This window comes from Syzygium oleosum, unplaced genomic scaffold, assembly GCF_021117445.2.
Source record: "Syzygium oleosum isolate NSW1041296 unplaced genomic scaffold, Sole_v2.1 Sole_v2.01, whole genome shotgun sequence".
Lineage (NCBI taxonomy): Eukaryota > Viridiplantae > Streptophyta > Magnoliopsida > Myrtales > Myrtaceae > Syzygium > Syzygium oleosum.
Window position 1 is genome coordinate 26,102,650 of NW_026607485.1, and position 18,676 is coordinate 26,121,325.

The 18,676-nt window shown below is 43.0% G+C and overlaps 2 protein-coding genes across 4 annotated transcripts; one reads left to right on the plus strand and one right to left on the minus strand.

Annotated features, from left to right (window-relative positions):
- The first annotated feature begins 528 nt into the window (after positions 1 to 528).
- Positions 529 to 4,316, plus strand: LOC115666537 (uncharacterized). Of its 2 annotated transcripts, XM_056302379.1 has the most exons (6): positions 529 to 649; positions 823 to 856; positions 2,620 to 2,644; positions 3,212 to 3,289; positions 3,770 to 3,874; positions 3,961 to 4,316. In XM_056302379.1, exons 2-6 carry the CDS (start codon positions 852 to 854, stop codon positions 4,075 to 4,077), a joined length of 330 nt encoding a protein of 109 aa, XP_056158354.1. In that variant the 5' UTR covers positions 529 to 649; positions 823 to 851; the 3' UTR covers positions 4,078 to 4,316. The 2 variants fall into 2 exon arrangements, with proteins under 2 accessions (XP_056158354.1, XP_056158357.1); XM_056302382.1 differs by lacking the exon at positions 823 to 856 and having other exon boundaries at positions 598 to 649.
- A 1,704-nt stretch (positions 4,317 to 6,020) lies between these two features.
- On the minus strand, positions 6,021 to 10,437 carry LOC115694085 (UDP-glucuronic acid decarboxylase 2-like). 2 transcript variants are annotated; one of them, XM_056313740.1, is made up of 7 exons: positions 9,536 to 10,437; positions 9,251 to 9,397; positions 8,558 to 8,637; positions 8,287 to 8,370; positions 7,959 to 8,033; positions 6,788 to 6,880; positions 6,021 to 6,609 (listed from the first exon to the last, which is right to left on the minus strand). In XM_056313740.1, the coding sequence occupies exons 1-7, from the start codon at positions 10,158 to 10,160 to the stop codon at positions 6,385 to 6,387; spliced, it is 1,329 nt and encodes a 442-aa protein (XP_056169715.1). In that variant the 5' UTR covers positions 10,161 to 10,437; the 3' UTR covers positions 6,021 to 6,384. The 2 variants fall into 2 exon arrangements, with proteins under 2 accessions (XP_056169715.1, XP_056169717.1); XM_056313742.1 differs by having other exon boundaries at positions 9,251 to 9,393; positions 9,532 to 10,437.
- Positions 10,438 to 18,676: the final 8,239 nt, after the last annotated feature.

Here is an 18,676-nt window from a genome sequence, read left to right on the forward strand (position 1 = left end):
AATTTCTGTTTGAATTTACATGTCTTCTAACTTCTTTACATCCCCTAAGCAGCATTCGACGATCCTCAGATGAAGGCAATAGCACACGCAGCACGTCGTTTTTAGCAAAAATTTAACCGGTCACGCGCGCTTATTCCGCGATTTACTCGTCACTCATTACTTAGGTCCTTACAATCTAAATACTACGTACGACACTCCCCCTAGTGTAAGGTGTTCATGTCTTGAGTTTAAGACAGGGATTTAAAAATTCTCAGAGCATTTGCTTTCGGGCCGGGCTCTTCAAGAAGCCGAAAGAGTCGCCGGGGCCCGGAAAAGTTCGGGCCTTGGGCTCGAAAGGCCCAAACCCGCCCCAAAATCGGGCCTACTTGACCGTGGGGGGCCACGGCGCGTGATAAGCTGCTTCCGCGCTCAGAGTAAGGAGCAGCCGTCCACCGTCAGATCTCATCATTGCCTACCTCCGATCACCACCGTACACGTTCCCCAGCCACATCTAAAACCCTCGCGATTTCTCGTTTTTCCTTTCGTCTGGGCTCGTCTTCTTCTACTTCTTCACACCCCGCGCAGTAGCCTCCCTCTTCTTCCTCCACCGTCGCGACGGAGAGCAAAAGCCTCCCCGAGGAACCTCCGCGGCGGAACCCTAACTGCGCCGGTGAGCTCTCTCTCTGTCTCTCCGTCTCTCTGTGTACGTTAGCGCTTTGCCATTTGGCTTCGAAAGTTTTGATTTTTTTTTTTTGTTTCACTTTTCTTTTGGCCTTTGTCGAGCCTCTCTCTCCCGTCCCGCGCCGTCGAAAACCCTAACTCCCGTTTCGCTCTCCTCTGCAGGTACACGCTTGGTTTTTTCCTGAGCAGACATGAGGTACGCCGAGGCTTCCCTTTCCATCTCGGTTTCGCGATCTTCAATTTACGTTCGTCGCGGCTCTGCTTTGTCGCTTGAGAAAACCCTAACGTGTTCGCGATCGAGGGTTTAGCTAGGGCGCGGGTTAGCTGGCGGGATGGTTCCGTCGCTTAGGGAGCGTGTTTTCGAGGGCGGTGTAGGGCTGTAACTAAGTCGAATCATTTGCCGGCCGCCGCGTTTTCTCCCTGGATAGTTTGCCTTCTCGTGTGAAGTTTTTAGTCTTTATTGCTCGAGAGCCTTGACTGAGTAGCAATGCTGCGGTAGCCGACGGCGCATGTATTTGCCGATTTGCAGATATGAGGGGCTTAGTGTAGGAAATTGTGAGATCTGTTTTGGGAACCTATGCTTTGTGAGTAAAGGGGTATGCCTGTGCCTAGAGAGAACGCTGTCGGGATGAAATTTTAGGTGAAAAGGTGACTCCATTCGAATATGTGCATCACTGGTGTCAAGGTCCAGTAGTCTTCTAGAACTTGATTTTTCTCTGTTTAATGTTTATCATGGGTTTACTTCACTTGCCAAGTTGTTGCCACCTGGTAAGATATGGACAAGCCGATGTGCATAGATCGAAAAACAGAGGGTGGAATAAGGGACTCCTACTTGTTTATCATAAACCGGAGTTTCATCTTTTGATCCATCAACAAAAGCTTAATTTGAAAGTTCAAGGCTATGGATTACATTTTTCTCTTTGTTGTTAAATCTGCGATGTTGTCATCCCTTGACACTTTATGCTTTAAGCAAGCAGATATGCTTGTGGGTGCACCTACCACTTTTTGACCCGATACAAATCAATTAATCCATTTCCTAATTAAACCAGTCCGCTATATCGTTGAAAAAGATGGATACTGAGTCTTCAAAGATATTTCCTGCATAATTCATTCCGCCATATGTCAGTTATTATAACCGGTTCACCATCCAATTTGTCCTGTGAAGTTCTCTGTCGGTGGCATTTAAGAAGTTCTTAATGTGCTGTACTGAATTTCATTTCTGATTTCCTATTTTGGGGGCACTTGCCCTATTTGTCAGCTGTCATGATTACGAGCTTCATCCTAGGGGTGGAAATTCTTGTTTGCCAGATGTGTTTGTGTCGTTTTGACGACCTACGTAAGGGTATACTAGAACGGATCGGCAAACCCAACAGTGATTTGCGTGCTTACCGTCGAGACATCGATACGACCTGAAAATTTTCAGTATATTTCCCTGTATGTAATCTATAAAATATAGAGATTACACACTCGTTAAGTCAATTAAAATCTCAATCGTGAATAACGAGGAAATAATAGTCTTTCAACTAATCAGGTCGTGTCGACTCTAACCCATCAATTTAAACAGGTAGATTGGTTGATTTTGTGTTTCTTCCTCCTTTTTTATTTGGAGATGGGGTACGGGGTTGGGGGCGTAGCCCTTGTTTTTTCTGTTTGTAATTCCTAATTTAGGTGTGTCTGCCAATTGATGACTGCAGTTTTCTCAATTTTCGTTTAAAGCAGTAACTTTTTCTTGTAGTAGTATGATCTCAATGAACTCCCCCTTTTATTAGGATTTAGGGTTCCTTTACTTGTTTATTATTTTTTGTCGACCTATAGATGTTCCTTTCAGTCAGCTTTTGCTTTTTACTACATGAAGGTAGACATCTATTTGTTATCAAAATTTTTCTACTTCGTACATTTTGTAGTAGTAATCAAGGATAGTCTCTGACACATTGTTTTTCCATCTTTCTGCTCTTGCAGTAGAGCAATGGAGGAAGATGCCACCGTAAGTGATCTTACAAATCTCTGTTATCTCATGCTTTTGATTCAACTAGTCTGTTCTGCTATCCTTTGAGGGTTTTCTGTTTACTGTAAATGCTTCTGCACTGAAATTGTTTATGAGGTGATTTTGTGATCTACATGAGTAAATAATGAGTCATGACAGGATTCATGTGTACTGTGAACTGCAAATTTTCCAGATTGAATGCTCGTTGGAAATCATAAGCTTTATCTTCATGCTATTTTTCCAGTGAAATATTGTGCGCGTGCATTATAAACCCATTTAATGGATATAACTGGAGATCTGCAAGAAAACATAAGTTTGTAATTTCCCCTTCTAATGATTGCTTAAAGGAATGTATGGACGTCCGCCTGACAAAGACATTTAAAACTTGTCGCTGTAATTAGAATTTGGTTATAATATGATTATTTCCGGGGGGGGGGAATACTTCAACTGTTTGATCTCAGTATCTTTACATTTGGTGTTTTAAATTTGTGCTTGATTTGACTTTTGAGTGTACTCATTATCATGAATATAATTTCGCAATGACTGAGCTCTCACCTTCTGGTACAGGCTGGCAAGAATGAGGAAGAGGAATTTAATACAGGCCCACTGTCAGTGCTGATGATGAGTGTTAAGAACAATACCCAGGTACTATATCTTAGTGTTTCCTCACATAAGTTCTTCATCTACAGTGATGTTTTCATGGACCAGATATTTTTTACCAAATGGTACAGAGTACTGATGAGTAAACTTAGCTAAACATTTTAGTGGAGAATCTTTTGTGCGACAACTAGGATGGTAGAGAACCTAATCTTGTGAGACTGGAATACAATTTTCTTTTTTTATTCAGCAAGAAGTACACTGAGGTAAGTGGTAGTTGCACATGGATTAACCAAGAGGACTCTACTTCAGAATCATGATGGTTTCTGATTACTAGGTATTTAGTGTGCACAAGTCCTGGTGGTATCGATCTGGGAAGCACCTTAAAGATCTGTTTGTGCTTGTCAGTCTGTATTAATTGTTCGACAAACAAAATTCTTGGAGTGAATGAGTTAGTATTCATCAATCCAATACCTGCAACGCTAACGTGGCTTTGAGTAAGTTTTTGATGATTCATCGTCTTTTCAGGTGCTCATTAATTGCCGGAACAACAAGAAGCTCCTGGGTCGCGTGAGAGCTTTTGATCGACACTGCAACATGGTTCTTGAAAATGTTAGGGAGATGTGGACTGAGGTTGTCTTTCCCTGTCAATTAATTATGATGTGTTTTATCTTTTTCAAGTTGGTTAAATTTATTCATTTAGTGTTCATCAATTTCAGGTGCCAAAAACCGGCAAGGGTAAGAAGAAAGCCATGCCTGTCAACAAAGATAGGTTCATCAGCAAAATGTTCCTGCGGGGAGACTCTGTTATCATCGTTCTGAGGAATCCAAAATGAGGTGTAGTAGATTTTTGTGATCTCCTCCAGGCAATGCCGTGGCTGTTCTAGTAGTTTTTGAACTTCTATTACCTTGAAGTAGTGCTTCTAATGTGTTGGAGAGAGTGTTTTCATCGGTGTAATTCTTGCGACAAGGTTGATAGTCTCTGACTTTCTGATGTACAATGAAATGCTTATCGCTCTAAACTTTCAATCAACTCATTTGCCATATGGAATGCTTATTGCTATGTTCGTGGTTCTGCAGTCTTTGCTTTACTCTTGGTTTGCTAGAATCAGTTCGGTATTTGATTTGGAGAGTGCTTCTATTGGAGGTTCTGATGTCCTTGGATTTGGTCCGGTGGGTTTGTTCATGCAATCCCAAGTCAGTCTAGGGGTGTGCAAAACGGACCGTCCGAATTGGGAACCGCTTGGACCGGACCGAACCGGCCAGTTGGGTCCGGTTTCCAGGAGTGTCAGTCCGGTTCCCGGTCCCAAGGGGGAACCGGACCGATCTGGACCGACTATTGGACTGGCAAGTTCCATTGAACATGTAGATTCATATAGGAGAGTGTCGTAATGATACCCGTGTTCATTTCTCGTCAAACCGTTACATTTCGAGACTGTAAATATGTTATAATTCACCTTGGTTCGCATTCATCTAGGAACAAACCGTGTTTGATTCGCGATAATTCCTCATCCAGTCCTTGCCTGTACGTGTCCGTGGAACCACGGACGGACAACTATTGGACTGGACAAGTTCCATTGAACATGTAGATTCATATAGGAGAGTGTCGTAATGATACCCGTGTTCATTTCTCGTCAAACCGTTACATTTCGAGACTGTAGAACAAACCGTGTTTGATGCGATAATTCCTATAATTGAGGCAAGTTCCATTGGATTCATTTGCTAATGATACCGTGTTCATTTCTTGTCAAACCGTTACATTTCGAGCTGTAAATATGTTATAATTCACCTTGGTTCACAATCTAGGAACAAACCGCGTTTGATTCGCGATAATTCCTCATCCAGTCCTTGCCTGTACGTGTCCTATATTTGCCGGATATGGACGAGGAGTGTGCTGTCCAGGCTCGATGGGAACTGAGTTGAAGGTTGTTTGGTGTCATCTATTCGTCATTTGGGTCACCCAAGCAGATACATTCATGTAGGAAAGCATCGCATTGAATCCATGTTCACCTTCCGTTAAATTTGTGAAGTTCATGCTCAGTTTACCATGTAGTTTGCATGTTTAGTTTGGCATTAATATCGATCCATGTTATTTACATTATGAATGAAAAATGATAAAAAAAAAATGAGAAAAAAAAAGATTAGTGATCTTTTGACGTGTATAATTGGATTAGTCAACCATTTTAGCATAACACACGTCATGGTTACCGTTTAGTTCTCTAGAACGAAAAAAATGACTGGTTTCGTTAGACCGGACCGGAACCCAAAATTGAGAACTGGTCCTAGGACCAACCGGTCGGGAACTGGACCGGATCGGGAATCAATCACCCCTAAGTCAGACAAAGCTGGTCTAGGTACAAGAGGGATTCGCTCGAAACTTCACTTTTTTCTTTTGAGGCTTGCCAATAGCTATTCACTTGAAACTCGATTCCTTGGCCGTTGAAGATCATGTCCTAATGTCAACAGACGAATAATGCCCGTGGGAGTAAGGTCCAAACATGGGACTATCCCATTCGATAATCTTTTAGTTTTGAGGAGCGAGGCACAGTAATGACGGGACTCACGGTATCCGGCCGATTCTATTGGATGCCTGTGAATAGTTTTCTTTTCTATGCATTTTGGGACCATCGAGTTACTTCCGGCTTCCAAATCAATCAAGCTGACTTCCTAACACTCGAGACTTTGTAGCGATATGGTTACAAATTGTGAAGTGCATGACAAGAACGTGTTCTATCTCGGGTCGTTGCAAAATGTAAAGATTGCAAGTTAGAGAAGGTAACACAGGAAACTCAGTCATATATTGCTGGAGCTGAAGAGAATTACAGGACTAGATGTATTATGGCATTCCTCACATGCGCAAGAAAAGGGCCAAAAAGGACAAATGAAAAAAGAATTTAGAAACTTCATCTCTATAAATCCACGGTTGATAGTAACATGAAAATTACAAAGATGGTGAATATATTGAATCGGAGATTATGCCACTAAAAAGCTAGTTCCACAGAGAACGTAAGGAGTTCATGCTTCGCTACCATCTGTGCCGGTACTTATGATTTCTAGGTCCGGGGGAAGTTCTAGCGTGCCGACCCACACAATTTCTCTTGATCCTTCCCCCACCATCTCGTTTCACTGTATAATGCGCTCACCTAAGACATAGAACTGCCAGATGTGACCCCTTCCTTGTGGTCTCCGAAGATGCGCTGTCGGAAGTCGGATACCATAAGAGGCAGACCCTTGCGGAGCGGAACCTTCGGCTCCCAGCCAAGCAACTCCTTTGCCCTTGTGATGTCGGGCTTCCTCTTGTGCGGGTCATCTTCTGTGTTTGGCCTGAACTCGATCTTTGCACTCTGATCGATTGTCTCCTTCACCACCTGCCAGCGCACGAATGACAAAACTATATCATATCGTGTTGCATTTCGAGAACTAGCAAATCCCATTTGATTTTTCTATAATCTCATTTGCAGCTGATGTAAAGATCGCAAAGATCAGAGCAGACGAGCAGTGAAACATCGCCTTAAAAGGATGTCTTATGAAAATTGTTCACTTTACCTCAGCAAGTTCAAGCATGGTGAATTCACCAGGATTTCCAAGATTGAAAGGTCCCACATGCTCGCCTTCCATCAGACGCATCAGGCCCTCCACCTATTGTCACGTGCACCACATTGCAGAATGAGACATCACTGCTAAGTTAGTAGATAACTAAGGTATGCTCTTGCCTTATACTAGCAGTAATCAAGATGCAATGCCAATGCAAACAAATCCACACGTTACCTAACTAATTTTTCATCAGCAACCATCATATTTTGCCCACTTTTGCGTTGTGACTTAGTTTCATGATTGAGTTTTTCAAGAGTAGCGGAGTGTCTGCTCTGCCAACGCCAGAGGCAGCTGATTGTTTAAAGACCTTTCAGATAACCGATATCTCAAAGAGAGAATTTTTGTTTCTCCGAATGTCAATAATGCTGAAAGAAACACAAAGATCCCCACCCTCATTTATGAACATAGGGTCGGCAACGTTGCCGAAAGCACCCACTTGATTAAATGTTGCAAAGGGCAAAGATATGCAGTGAAAACCATAGAATGCCAGAATAACCTAACCTAATCTGATCAGTAATCAATATATGTGGTCCAAAGTTGTCCAAACAAAACTAACAAGTGGCCCAGATAGGGCATAGCAGTGGCCCAAGTCATGTGTAGCCTCGGCGCTATAGACCAAGTCAACCAGAAAATGAAGTAAAAAAGGTACTGCCCGAGGCCAAGGAAACAAAATGAAAAAAATTTGCAGGTTCTTCATGATAAAAAGAGAATCACTTCAAACCCTGCTGTGATTTCACAGTTTTTGTTAATGGGTACTGAATAACAGTGCATCTTTCCTATATTGTCTGGACTCTGGACATATCCAATCACATGCCATGTGCTTGCACACTACTTGTCTTTGGCTTTTACATGGGGCAAACACATGAGGGGAGAAGCCAAGCATGTCTCAGTTTTCTTCTTTTTTTTCGTTTTTGGCCTGGATGTTCTCAGTTCACTTTCATCAGCAAAGCCAGATTTGAAAATTTAAAAGAAAAAAAAAAGAAGAGAGAAAGAAATAAAAAGAAAGTGCCTTTTGAGATCTAGAAAGAAAAGGATTGAGCTTTGTTGACTGACACAAGAGTAGAAAAAAGAATTCCAAATTGATCCATAAAATTAAATAAAGCTTAGAATGAGTCGTGCTTACCAAGTCAGACACGTATTGGAAGCTCCTTGTCTGCTTCCCGTCCCCATAGACGGTCATCGGTTCCTTCCTCAATGCCTGCATCATTGCCGCAAATCATGATTTCCACACATATTCCTCTCAAAATGCATACACCCATCAACATCAAACTCTCTCTCTCTCTCTCTCACTTGACGAGGACACTTCCAACCCAAAAAACAAGCCGGTTTTCAGACCACCGATCCGAAAAAGCTCCAATCTTTACTCAGCAAATACGCGTGTTCATATTTTACTCAGCAAGAGGGGGAAGAAGAGAAATAAAAAAAAGAGAGGAAAAAGAAGGGAGAAGTACCTGAGCGACAAAGTTGCTGACGACACGGCCGTCATCAATGCACATGCGAGGGCCGTACGTGTTGAAGATCCTGGCAATCCTCACCTGCACACAGACACACACAGAGAGACACGCATTGGACCCTCATCCCTCAATTCTATAAGAATTATATTAGATCTTACAGAATTTAACATCTGGGGAGGACCCGTTTTCTCATGGTATCGATTTTTTCTTTTTCTCAGTAACCAAAAAAACAAGGAAAGAAATGAATTGTAAAAGCGGACAAATTTACCTCGACGCCGGCTCCTCGGTGGTAGTCCATGGTCAACGTCTCGGCAGTACGCTTTCCCTCGTCGTAGCAGCTTCGGACACCTGTCTCGCCCCAACAACAAAAAAGGATCCTTTGTCAGATCTCTCCCCACATCTGGCCCCACCTGCCTACTTCTGATCCCCCTGATTTAATCTCAGCCGCCCGGCTCTGGGTTCTCAGGTCTTTCTCTCCCTAGCTCTCTCTCTCTCTCTGTCAAGCTCAAGGGCTCAACTATGTTCCACGAGCAAAACTTTGACAGACCCCCAAGTGGGACTTCTTCTGAGGACCGAAAAGAAATTGCTTTTCTCCCCCAATGTAGAGTTGAGCTCGAATACCAGATCCATCGACTCGAGAGTGAAGACCCTTATGATAGCTAACGATTCAGAGTTCAGACAAACGAAAAAGAATTGGACTTGTCATGACCCTTTTTTTCCATTTGGGACAGCATGAAGGAATCTCATTACCATACTGACTTAACCCTGTTATTCAGCTCATATCGAACAAATTTACGTTTTCAGTCAAAGATTTCACCGGAAATGGCACAAATGGGTAATTGGGCCCAAACAACAAAATTAGTATAGATGGTGATACTAATACTTTGCTATTATCACGCGGCCGCTCCGACGGCAGCCAAACTCAGAATTCCCATGTGAGAGAGGGAAAGGGAGAGCGTACCGATGGGATTGACATTGCCCCAGTAAGTCTCGACCTGAGGGTGCTGCAGCGGATCTCCGTACACCTCGCTCGTGCTCGTCAGCAGGAATCGCGCCCCGACCCGTTTCGCCAACCCGAGCATATTCAGCGTCCCCACCACGTTCGTCTTGTAAGATCACCCCAAATTAAGGACCCCAAACTCACCCGCGATGCAAGAATTCAATCACCCCAGATAACAAGATTCAAAATTCAAACTTTCGAAAAGATAAAAATCGACCGGCACGGAAGATCAAGATAGGAAGGATATGATGGTCTTGACGGGATTGAACTTGTAGTGGACCGGCGACGCCGGGCAGGCCAGGTGGTAGATCTGGTCGACCTCCAGGAGGAGCGGCTCGACGACGTCGTGCCGGATCAGCTCGAACCGGGGGTTCCCGAAGTGGTGCATCACGTTCTCCTTCCGCCCCGTGAAGAAGTTGTCGACGACGATCACGCTGTCCCCCCTGGCCATCAGCCGGTCCACCAGGTGCGACCCCACGAACCCGGCCCCGCCCGTCACCACGATCCGCAGCCCCTTGCGCTTCAGGCCCAGGGGCACCTTCCCGCTCACCGACCCGAACCCGGCGCGCTGCTGGTACACCGCGTGCTCGCTCTCGAACCGGTTGAAGCTGCTGTGGTGGGCCACGTGGGCGCCCGGGATCGGGTCGTAGGCCCCGGATCCGTACCCGGAGAGGGTCGAGGTGCCGCTGGGGAACACGGTGAAGAGGAGCGTGGCGATGGCAATGCCGACGAGGACGAACACGAGGCGCTGCTCCCGGAGCAGGTACCGGATCGCGCGGGCCACCGGCTGCCACGGCTTGTCGGGCTTCGGTGAGTACGGGTCCGGCACCGGCTGCGCGTCGTGACCCCGGTAAATCAGCTCCGACCCCATTCCGGTTCCGCCTGCCCCCTCCCTCCCTCCCTCCCTCTCGCGCGAGCGCGCTGCCCGTCCGGCTTCGTTTCTTCGCGCCTTTTCCCCTTCCGGCTCGATCTCGGGACGATCGGTCGAGCGATCGGAGGCCCGGAATTCCCGAGATCGGAACGAGAAGCGAAGGCTTCTCGGTAGAGAGAGAGAGAGAGAGAGAGAGAACGGCCGGTCGCCGGAAAACTGTTTCTCCGGCGAGAAGAAGTGCGAGGGGGGCGGGGTCTGAGGCGGAGTGTGAAACGGGGGTGGCTGTCCGTCGTATTTAAGCTGCTGGGGCATTGGAAAGAAGGGCCGGAGTTGGGGTTTATTTACGGAAATGACATTGACATTTGGGTTTGAAAAGTAAACGGTTGCATTTCTTTTCTTTTTTTTTCTTTTTTTCCATTTTTATATCGGTTTTTATTTTCGTCTTTGTAGGGTGGGGGTGGTGGTATTGTGATTAATGTGGGAGGGGTTAATTAATTAATTTTTTTCTTAATCTTTTGATTTCAAATTTTGCTTCTAAGTTGGGAAGGGGTGGTGGTAGCTGCTTTTTTTGGAGAGTTTGGATCTTTCCTCCCCTCTTTGGTTCATGTTCATTTATACCCATTGCTCATCTTGATTCCATTCGCGTGCGATCGACATATTTTCCATTCATTCATTCATTCATCTCTCTGAGTGATACAATCGATTGTTTACAAGAAATTTTTTTTCGAATCATTCGTTTTTTGCGGGACAGACAAAGTCTGAAATCTTTTGACGTTTTCTCAATATAGTCATTTCGGTCAATTTTTGGCTGAGAATCGTCGACATGGACACCGGACATTCCACGTGGCACGGCTAGTACTGACATTGACATATTTTTTGCATTATTTTAATTTTTTCAAGAAAAATTGCATAAATTGTCCACGTCAACGTGAGCCGTGCCACGTAAGACAGCCGACATCCGTGCAAAAGGACTATATTGGGAAATCGTCCAAAGATTTAGGATTAAATTGACCAAATCGAGAAGTTCAGGACTAAATTGGCATCCGTATAACAGGTTTATGGCTTCTACGGTAATCGTTCCCCCTTTTGCCTACACTTTCCTTCCATGAATACGAGCTCAATGGAAACAAAAACGTCTCGCATGAAGTATGAGTGCAAATCACTAATAAGCACGCTTGCCCTCATGCTGATGAGCTTTAGATATTGGATTTCTTAGAAGCGTTACCAATTTATCAGCATGAAAAAGATTACATGCGACCACCTTCACAAAATTCATGCGGGAAGGGCTCGATCGTGCGAGTCGATAATCAGCATAAGAATTTTCTTATGAACTTTCGTCTTCAATCAGCTAAAAATACGTTTGAACATAGTAGCAGTTCATTTCCCAGACTACCCAACCGTTTGTCAATCATGCCATTCTTCCCCTCCTAAATTATCGAAACACGCGCTTACGGAACCGAACGCACAAAATCACAAAAGCAAGACATTCTTGGATGCTACGGAGCACGTGGATCTGGCATATCTCAATCTTTAGATCATGTGAGTCTTACGTGAGATCCGCTAAATCTAAGGGCTCAGATGCATTGGGCTCACATGCGCCCGGATCATCTAAGAAAATTTTCCACAAGGCGACTTGGTGAAACCATACTGCCAAAGCTATAGACAACACGACCTTTATATGATGTCTTGACATGGGATTTGGACCTCGAAATTCTCACACAAGAAAATGGGGAAAAGGGGTATTCGAGAGCTCAAGACTTTCACGTGTATTTTCGACATTGCTTTTCTTAATTTACCGCAAAATCCATTTACTTCGAACATGCAAAGTTTCATATATCTTTGGCATCTAATCGAGTTATCAAACATGTCCTTGAGGTAGGAGAAAGCAAAGCAAAAAAACAAAATTAACCCAATATTCACTCCGATAGGATTTATATTAATATTTTCGGGCATCAGGGTCGGTTCGATTATTTATCTTGACCCGGTCGGACATGCAGGTTTTCCTAACCCAGATCGACACATTGGTGAGATTCAAGAGGGAAGCAGAAGTGCCATGGTCTTTCAAGAACTTCTAAATACCGTGGTACAGAAAACGATGTCTTACAAATACAAAAGAAAAGGGATAAGTACATTCAAAGTCCTAAAACTCGTCACGAAAGTGTAATTGAGTCCTAAAACTTTCAAAAAGTGCAAACAAGTCCTAAAACTTATCACGAAAGTATACTTGAATCCTAAAAATTTAAAAAAGTGCAAACAGGTCCTAAAACTTGTCACGAAAGTGCAAACAAGTCCTAAAACTTGTCAAATTGATTTAATCAAGTCCTTCCATTGATTGTACTTTTTGAAAGTTTTAGGACTTGTTTGCACTTTTGTGATAAGTTTTAGGATTTGTTTACACTTTCGCAACAAGTTTTAGGACTTATTTGCACTTTTTCAAAGTTTTAGGACTCAAGTGCACTTTCATGACAAGTTTTAGGACTTGTTTTCACTTTTTGAAAGTTTTAGGATTCAATTGCACTTTTGTAATAAGTTTTAGGACTTCTAATGCACTTACCCCCAAAAGAAAATGACGCCATTAACATAAACCAAAGAGGAGGTCGCTTGGTTCAAATGATGATGATGATAATCTCTGTCATAATCAAACACGTTTGGCGGCAGCACCTTAGAATAATGATGAAATTGTCTTATAGGTTGAATCCATGGCTTTGCAAGTTGGCCATACATATAACAAAATAATAATGATTAGGTTAACAAAATATCCTTACCACAACAACTTTGAATCCTATACAGAAGTTTCCAAATCTAAATCTCTAACCATCCGTCCGATGAATCACGATTTTCACCTTGCTGCATCCCTCATCACTAGGCTGCGCAAGCAACTTCAGTACAGCCACTCTCAATAAACAAAGAACGAATGACTCCTCCCTCCCTCCCTCCCAAACCGACACCCCCCATCTCCCACCTAATCTTGCCCTCTCACGACTCTCGACCGATCGATCTCGATCTAAAATTTGTACAAAAATTCACGTTAACCGAGCCTGCTGCGTGCTCATAGCCGTGTCGGCTACTGTGGAATGAATCGCTAAAAACCCGAAACGGGCTAAGGTGGCACGTCGCTGTCGTGGCAAGACCATCTCTCGATATTCCGTTTCCAAGTAGCAATGTGGAGCAATCTCCGGTCATTATCAAATATCAAACCCTTAACCATCATCTCTAACAACCCAATTATTAGTTCTCATTGAAGGCATTGGAGAGACCTGTTCACTGAGCTAGACAGAAGCTCTTTTTCCAATAATCTAGTGGAAGGTGCCATGGGAAGAGCACTCACTTTGACCTTGCTAAACGGGATTTGGAAGAGTAGAATACACTGATAACATTAGCTGAGTCGCATGTGAATGAGTCGCCTGTTGATTGGAATCCAGCAAGGGAGCGGAATGATAATTTAGTGGCTTTCAATGGAAGTCAAGGGTTCCACTTGTAAATTGATAATGAAAACAAGATGGAAAATAAGCAAAAAAAAACATGGAACCTTCCTTACCGATTTGCCAACGTGAGGTGACCCCGAATGAACCGCCCTCGGCAAATGCCGATACCGAATTCGACCAACCCCTATAGTTTGAATATTTCGTGTTTGTTGGGATCCATCATCACTCCTCCTTAGGGACCTCTTTTTGCTTTTTCCTTAAAATTTCATAAATTTATAAAGAAATTCGTTCTTTTATTTTTAAGGTTAACACCGTGAAAAACCCCAAATTATACTTACTGTGAAACAAATATCCCATATTTTTTTTTGAGACGCTAAAAACCCAAAACTTGCCCATCGTGACACGAAAATATCCCAACTTTTTTTTGTATCGTAAAGAACTCTGAAGTTATGCAGGTGTAATAAATATACCCTAGATAGAACTGTAATAGAGGGTATATAAGTTACACCGGTATAAGTTCCGGATTTTTTACGATATTGAAAAAAAGTTTTGGGCATTTGTGACGTAATGGACGGTTTTAGGGTTTTTTATTACGCAAAAAAATCGAGTATATTTATATAATAATGACTATTAATTTGAAGTTTTTGGTGATAATTTCTCCTTATTTTATATAAACAGCTTTTTTTATAAAAAAATAATTATAATCGGCTTGACCGCCGGTGGGGATGCAAAGGGTTGCTGCTTTTGATGACAAGTTGGAGTGTGTTTATTACGTCATCACTACTTTTTCGAGCACAAGGCAGCTATATAGTATTACTTGCACACATTCATTGTACTACCTTTTTCCAAGTATGAGGAAAGGGGTTTTGACCTTGAACGTGTTCTTCGTGATCAAGGAATGCAATGGGAGTTGCCCCCAAATTAAAGTTATTAATCTGCACTTACGGTGGGATTAAGCACGAGCCCGTTAAACTTCCCAAAAGTTCAGCAAACTGTGATTTTATATATCTCTCGATTTCGTTGAATGTCGTGAAATCTATCTATCGGATGGATACTAGACCGACTCATTTGAAAGCAAATTTCATTTTCTTTCTCCATTTTTTAGCGAATTCATTTTGTTGAGAGAGAGGTTGGGGATGTACATTTTGGAATAAGCTAAACTTTTCTTACCCAATATAGCCCTAGGATTTATGAAATGAAATTTTTTCGATGTGAGACATTATATAGTACAATGATTGGTTGATAAAAGCAATTGCATTGCACAGGAGGGGGTGGACCATCTCAGGTTGGAAAACATCGTATTATTGCCTCCCACCCATCTGTGTTCGAGAGCGACAGTTGAGAAGTGGACAATAGACACTAGACACCGTATATATTCAATCAAATATTGGAAAAATACTTTGTTCGTACGTATAATGTTGTCCCTAAACTTTCAATTTATTTAATGTGGTCCTTGAACTTTAACCCAATGTGCAATGCGGTCCTTGTACTTTAAATATCGAACATTTTCAAATAATTCAGGGATTAATTTGAACATGTACCAAAAGTTTACGGACAGTATTAAATAAATTAAAAGTTCAAGACCATATTGTATATTGAGCCAAAGTTGATGGACCATTTGAGCCATTATCCCTTAAATATTTGCCCCGTCTCTAAATTTTTCCTGTTTTTTTCTATAATTTTCATGGAATTATGAGAACAAAATCCATTATCCCGTGTACCGTGGTGCCAAATCGATATATCTATCAGGAAGGCCAATACCAAATACCCAATCCTCATGCGCCACGATGGATCCATCCTGCAACTCCCCAAGTCCCAGATCAATTGGGAAAGATGTCTCTCGAGCGATCGATCCAAACAAGGTAAGACCTCACTCTCAAATCGTCACTCGAATACTCTCGATTAGTCCAGCCCGATGTTCTTATGGAAATTCCTCGACTCATCACCCTCAAAGTTTTTGGGTTCCGAGAGTCCACTTCCGTCCATGTCAATCGAGACTAAACAGCAAAAGATCTGTCATCTTTTTCCCCGATCTGGTCTTAAGAGTCGGCCCCAAAACGGAAGACAGAGAGAGAGAGAAAGAAAGAGACATCTTCAGTCGCACGTCGCAGGAGCATTGCTTCGGAAGCAACGTTGACCCCCTCCTCCCTCCCTCCCCCACGTTGCACTTCACCAATTCCCACGTTTCCACATTCGCCACACCAACCCCATAAGCCCATGATTAGCAGATCTAATCCCGTCGACCCTAAAAAACGCAGCGGCATTTCGATGATCAAACGGCAAAATTATTGCCGAATAATTTGGTGTATGCCAGGGAGTAACTCGACCTAAAGAACGAGGGGAGGGAACATGCGTTTGACGAGGTTCCTTTCCTTTTAAAAAAAAGAGGAGCCACTTCACTTGCATTTGACGGTGAACGATGGGGACTTTATTGACTAGATTATCACGTAAATCTTAATGTTGGCTGAGCATTATTCAGTGAATAATGGTTGACTTTTCCCCATTGATTCTGTTAGCCGGCCATTGTCATATGGTGTATCCATTCCTTACACAAACGTACGGCGGATGATGAGCTTGCCGTCCCTGCTTTCTCCCACATCTCTATCCCTCTCGCGGAAGAACTTCGAGTGCCATCTCGATTTTGATGTGTATTCAAGTATGAAAAGATTGTCAGAACACAAAAAACTAATAGTATGAAAAGATTGATATACTTTAATCCATAGATATGTTTATTACTAAGATTGAACGGTTTCAAATTTCTTACAGATTTTATGTGAAACTTGAAACCTACCTATCGGAATCAGTTTTTCAATTTTTAGAACATGGGATCTACCCTGCATACTCTCAAACCAAATCGATTCCTACCGGTCCAGTTCCCATGCTCACCCCTATTTTAATACTTGGTCAGCTTGATAAGTAGATATGCCTATGTCATTTATGTCTTGATTTACTAAACTTGCATCCAGGATTTATGCTTGTGTGTGTGAGTGTGAGAGAGATTATATTAAATTCTGTGATAGGCAAAATCAATAAGTTTTTAGGCTGCGTCTAAGGATTTTAGGTTAAAGGGGTTTTGAAATGCAAATTATATATGATAAAGTGTGATTTAAAAGTGAGTTGGGAAGCAACTTTGCTTTTGATGTTGTTTGAAAAAATCACACTTATAAAGGATTTTTTAAGTTACTTTTTTTTTTAAAAGAACTCAAACCCTTTGGCGGCATTTGGTGAAGCGCTTACATCGCCAGCGAGCTAGATCTGGCCCTAGTGGTCGTCGCTTGAGATTGCACAAGTCAGGCGAGCCCAGGTAGTTGTCGGTCGAGGTTGTGTGAACTAAGGCGAGGTTCGTTGGCATTAGATTTGGCCTGCCGGCGGTCAAATCCGGCGTTGCGCGAGGTGGCCGACGGTGAGGGCATTTCTAAAATTTTGAAAATTTAGCGAGGGCAAAATTAGAAAGAAAAATGTATTAGCTAGAGTCTTAAACTCCTACGTACGGACCTTGGGTCAACGGACTTAAGAGGACTTTGAAAACGCTTGCATTTCCCCAAAGCTTTTAAAAAAAAAAAATTATCAAACGCCTTTAGAGTCCAAAAGACCTTTGGAAAAGCCATTTTCAAATGCAGCCTTCCCGAGTGTGGGTTGTTATGTGCGCCATTCGCAGCTCGGTCCATGAATTTCTTAACTATTATGCTTGGCGTTCGTCATTTGTGGCTTGGTCTTTATGTCCAAAACATCGTGCGACAATTTCTTGATCGGTAATAACTGTATAGCTTCTTCACATATTTAATTAGGATGGTCAATCATCAAAAGCCGAGTGATGCTGTTACGACTGTCCTTTGATTTATTTATATTGTGGTCTCTAAATTGCACATTCTGGTGTTATGTTAAATGAAGCTCCGTCTCTGGTGTCTTTGCATGGCACCAACCATCAACTCTGCAGGGATCAGACACAACAACCCTGACACACCATCATCACCTTTGGAGTCATTGCTATATGGCTAGCCATCGGCGGCTGCCAGTTGAAGTTGCTCGTCCTCAGGTTGGACGTCACGACCCCGCGATCTAAAAAGGCGATGTCCTTAGACACGAGAGGACATGGGGGATGGTGTTTGTGTGGCGGCAACGGTGGTATACGTGTTCGTGGTGGTGGTGTTGATCGTGCTAGCGATGATGCCGCTGGTGGTCGGTTGAGTCTGGTGGCAGCGGCGGCCACGGACATAATGGCCACACGAGTTGACCCTGAGGATTGATGCTATTTGCCTAGTAGCAAGACTCAGCACAAAACAATGGTTGTTCTTTGTATTTGACCTCCATGACATTCTCCCCGGGTCAAACAAAGCACCATTCGTTTATATCCCCCCATAGTTTCATTCATGATTCTATTTGAACGAGGCTTGCGTTCAATGGGTTAGCCCCCAGGCACTCGAACTTGAATGTGTCAAGACAAAACAGAGAGCTGAGCACACTTCATACGGGGTCATACTGATTAAAACAGTTAGCTTCCTAAACCTAAGAAACAGCCATCGATTGACTTGGTGTAGAAGCCTTCAAGAAACGCGTCCATCAGTCAATCCCATCAATTTCTGCCCTGGAAAGAGACTTCTTCGGCCCGGAAGCATATTACTTTTGACAGTACAAGAAGTGAGGCAGAGCAGGCCTAACTTCCAATGGTTTGCCTCCATTACTGCCGGTGCCTGATGTGTTTGTCCTGTGGCCTATACAAATATGTAAGCGACAGATGTCCATGCGGTGTTGATTCTCACGTCAGCTCTTTCCCAATTCACATCATTTTCCAGAGGGAAAGGAGCTCTTTGAGGCCGACCACACTATTCTTAGCTTGTTAGGCATGAAGTTTGGCATGGACTTTAGAAAACTTCATTGCAATGACATTGATTGTGGTAGAAAAAACCTTGCTATTCGCGGTTGATTATTCAAACCATTACCCCTATAATGTCAAAAGAAAGATTAATGTGTGTCCACGATAGATTATGTGGCATTTAATCAAAAGAGTCCTAATCAAGACCCAGTAAAATCCGTCGCATCACCTAATAGTATACGTAAATCGGTCTTACGATACTTAATATTTCTCAAAGA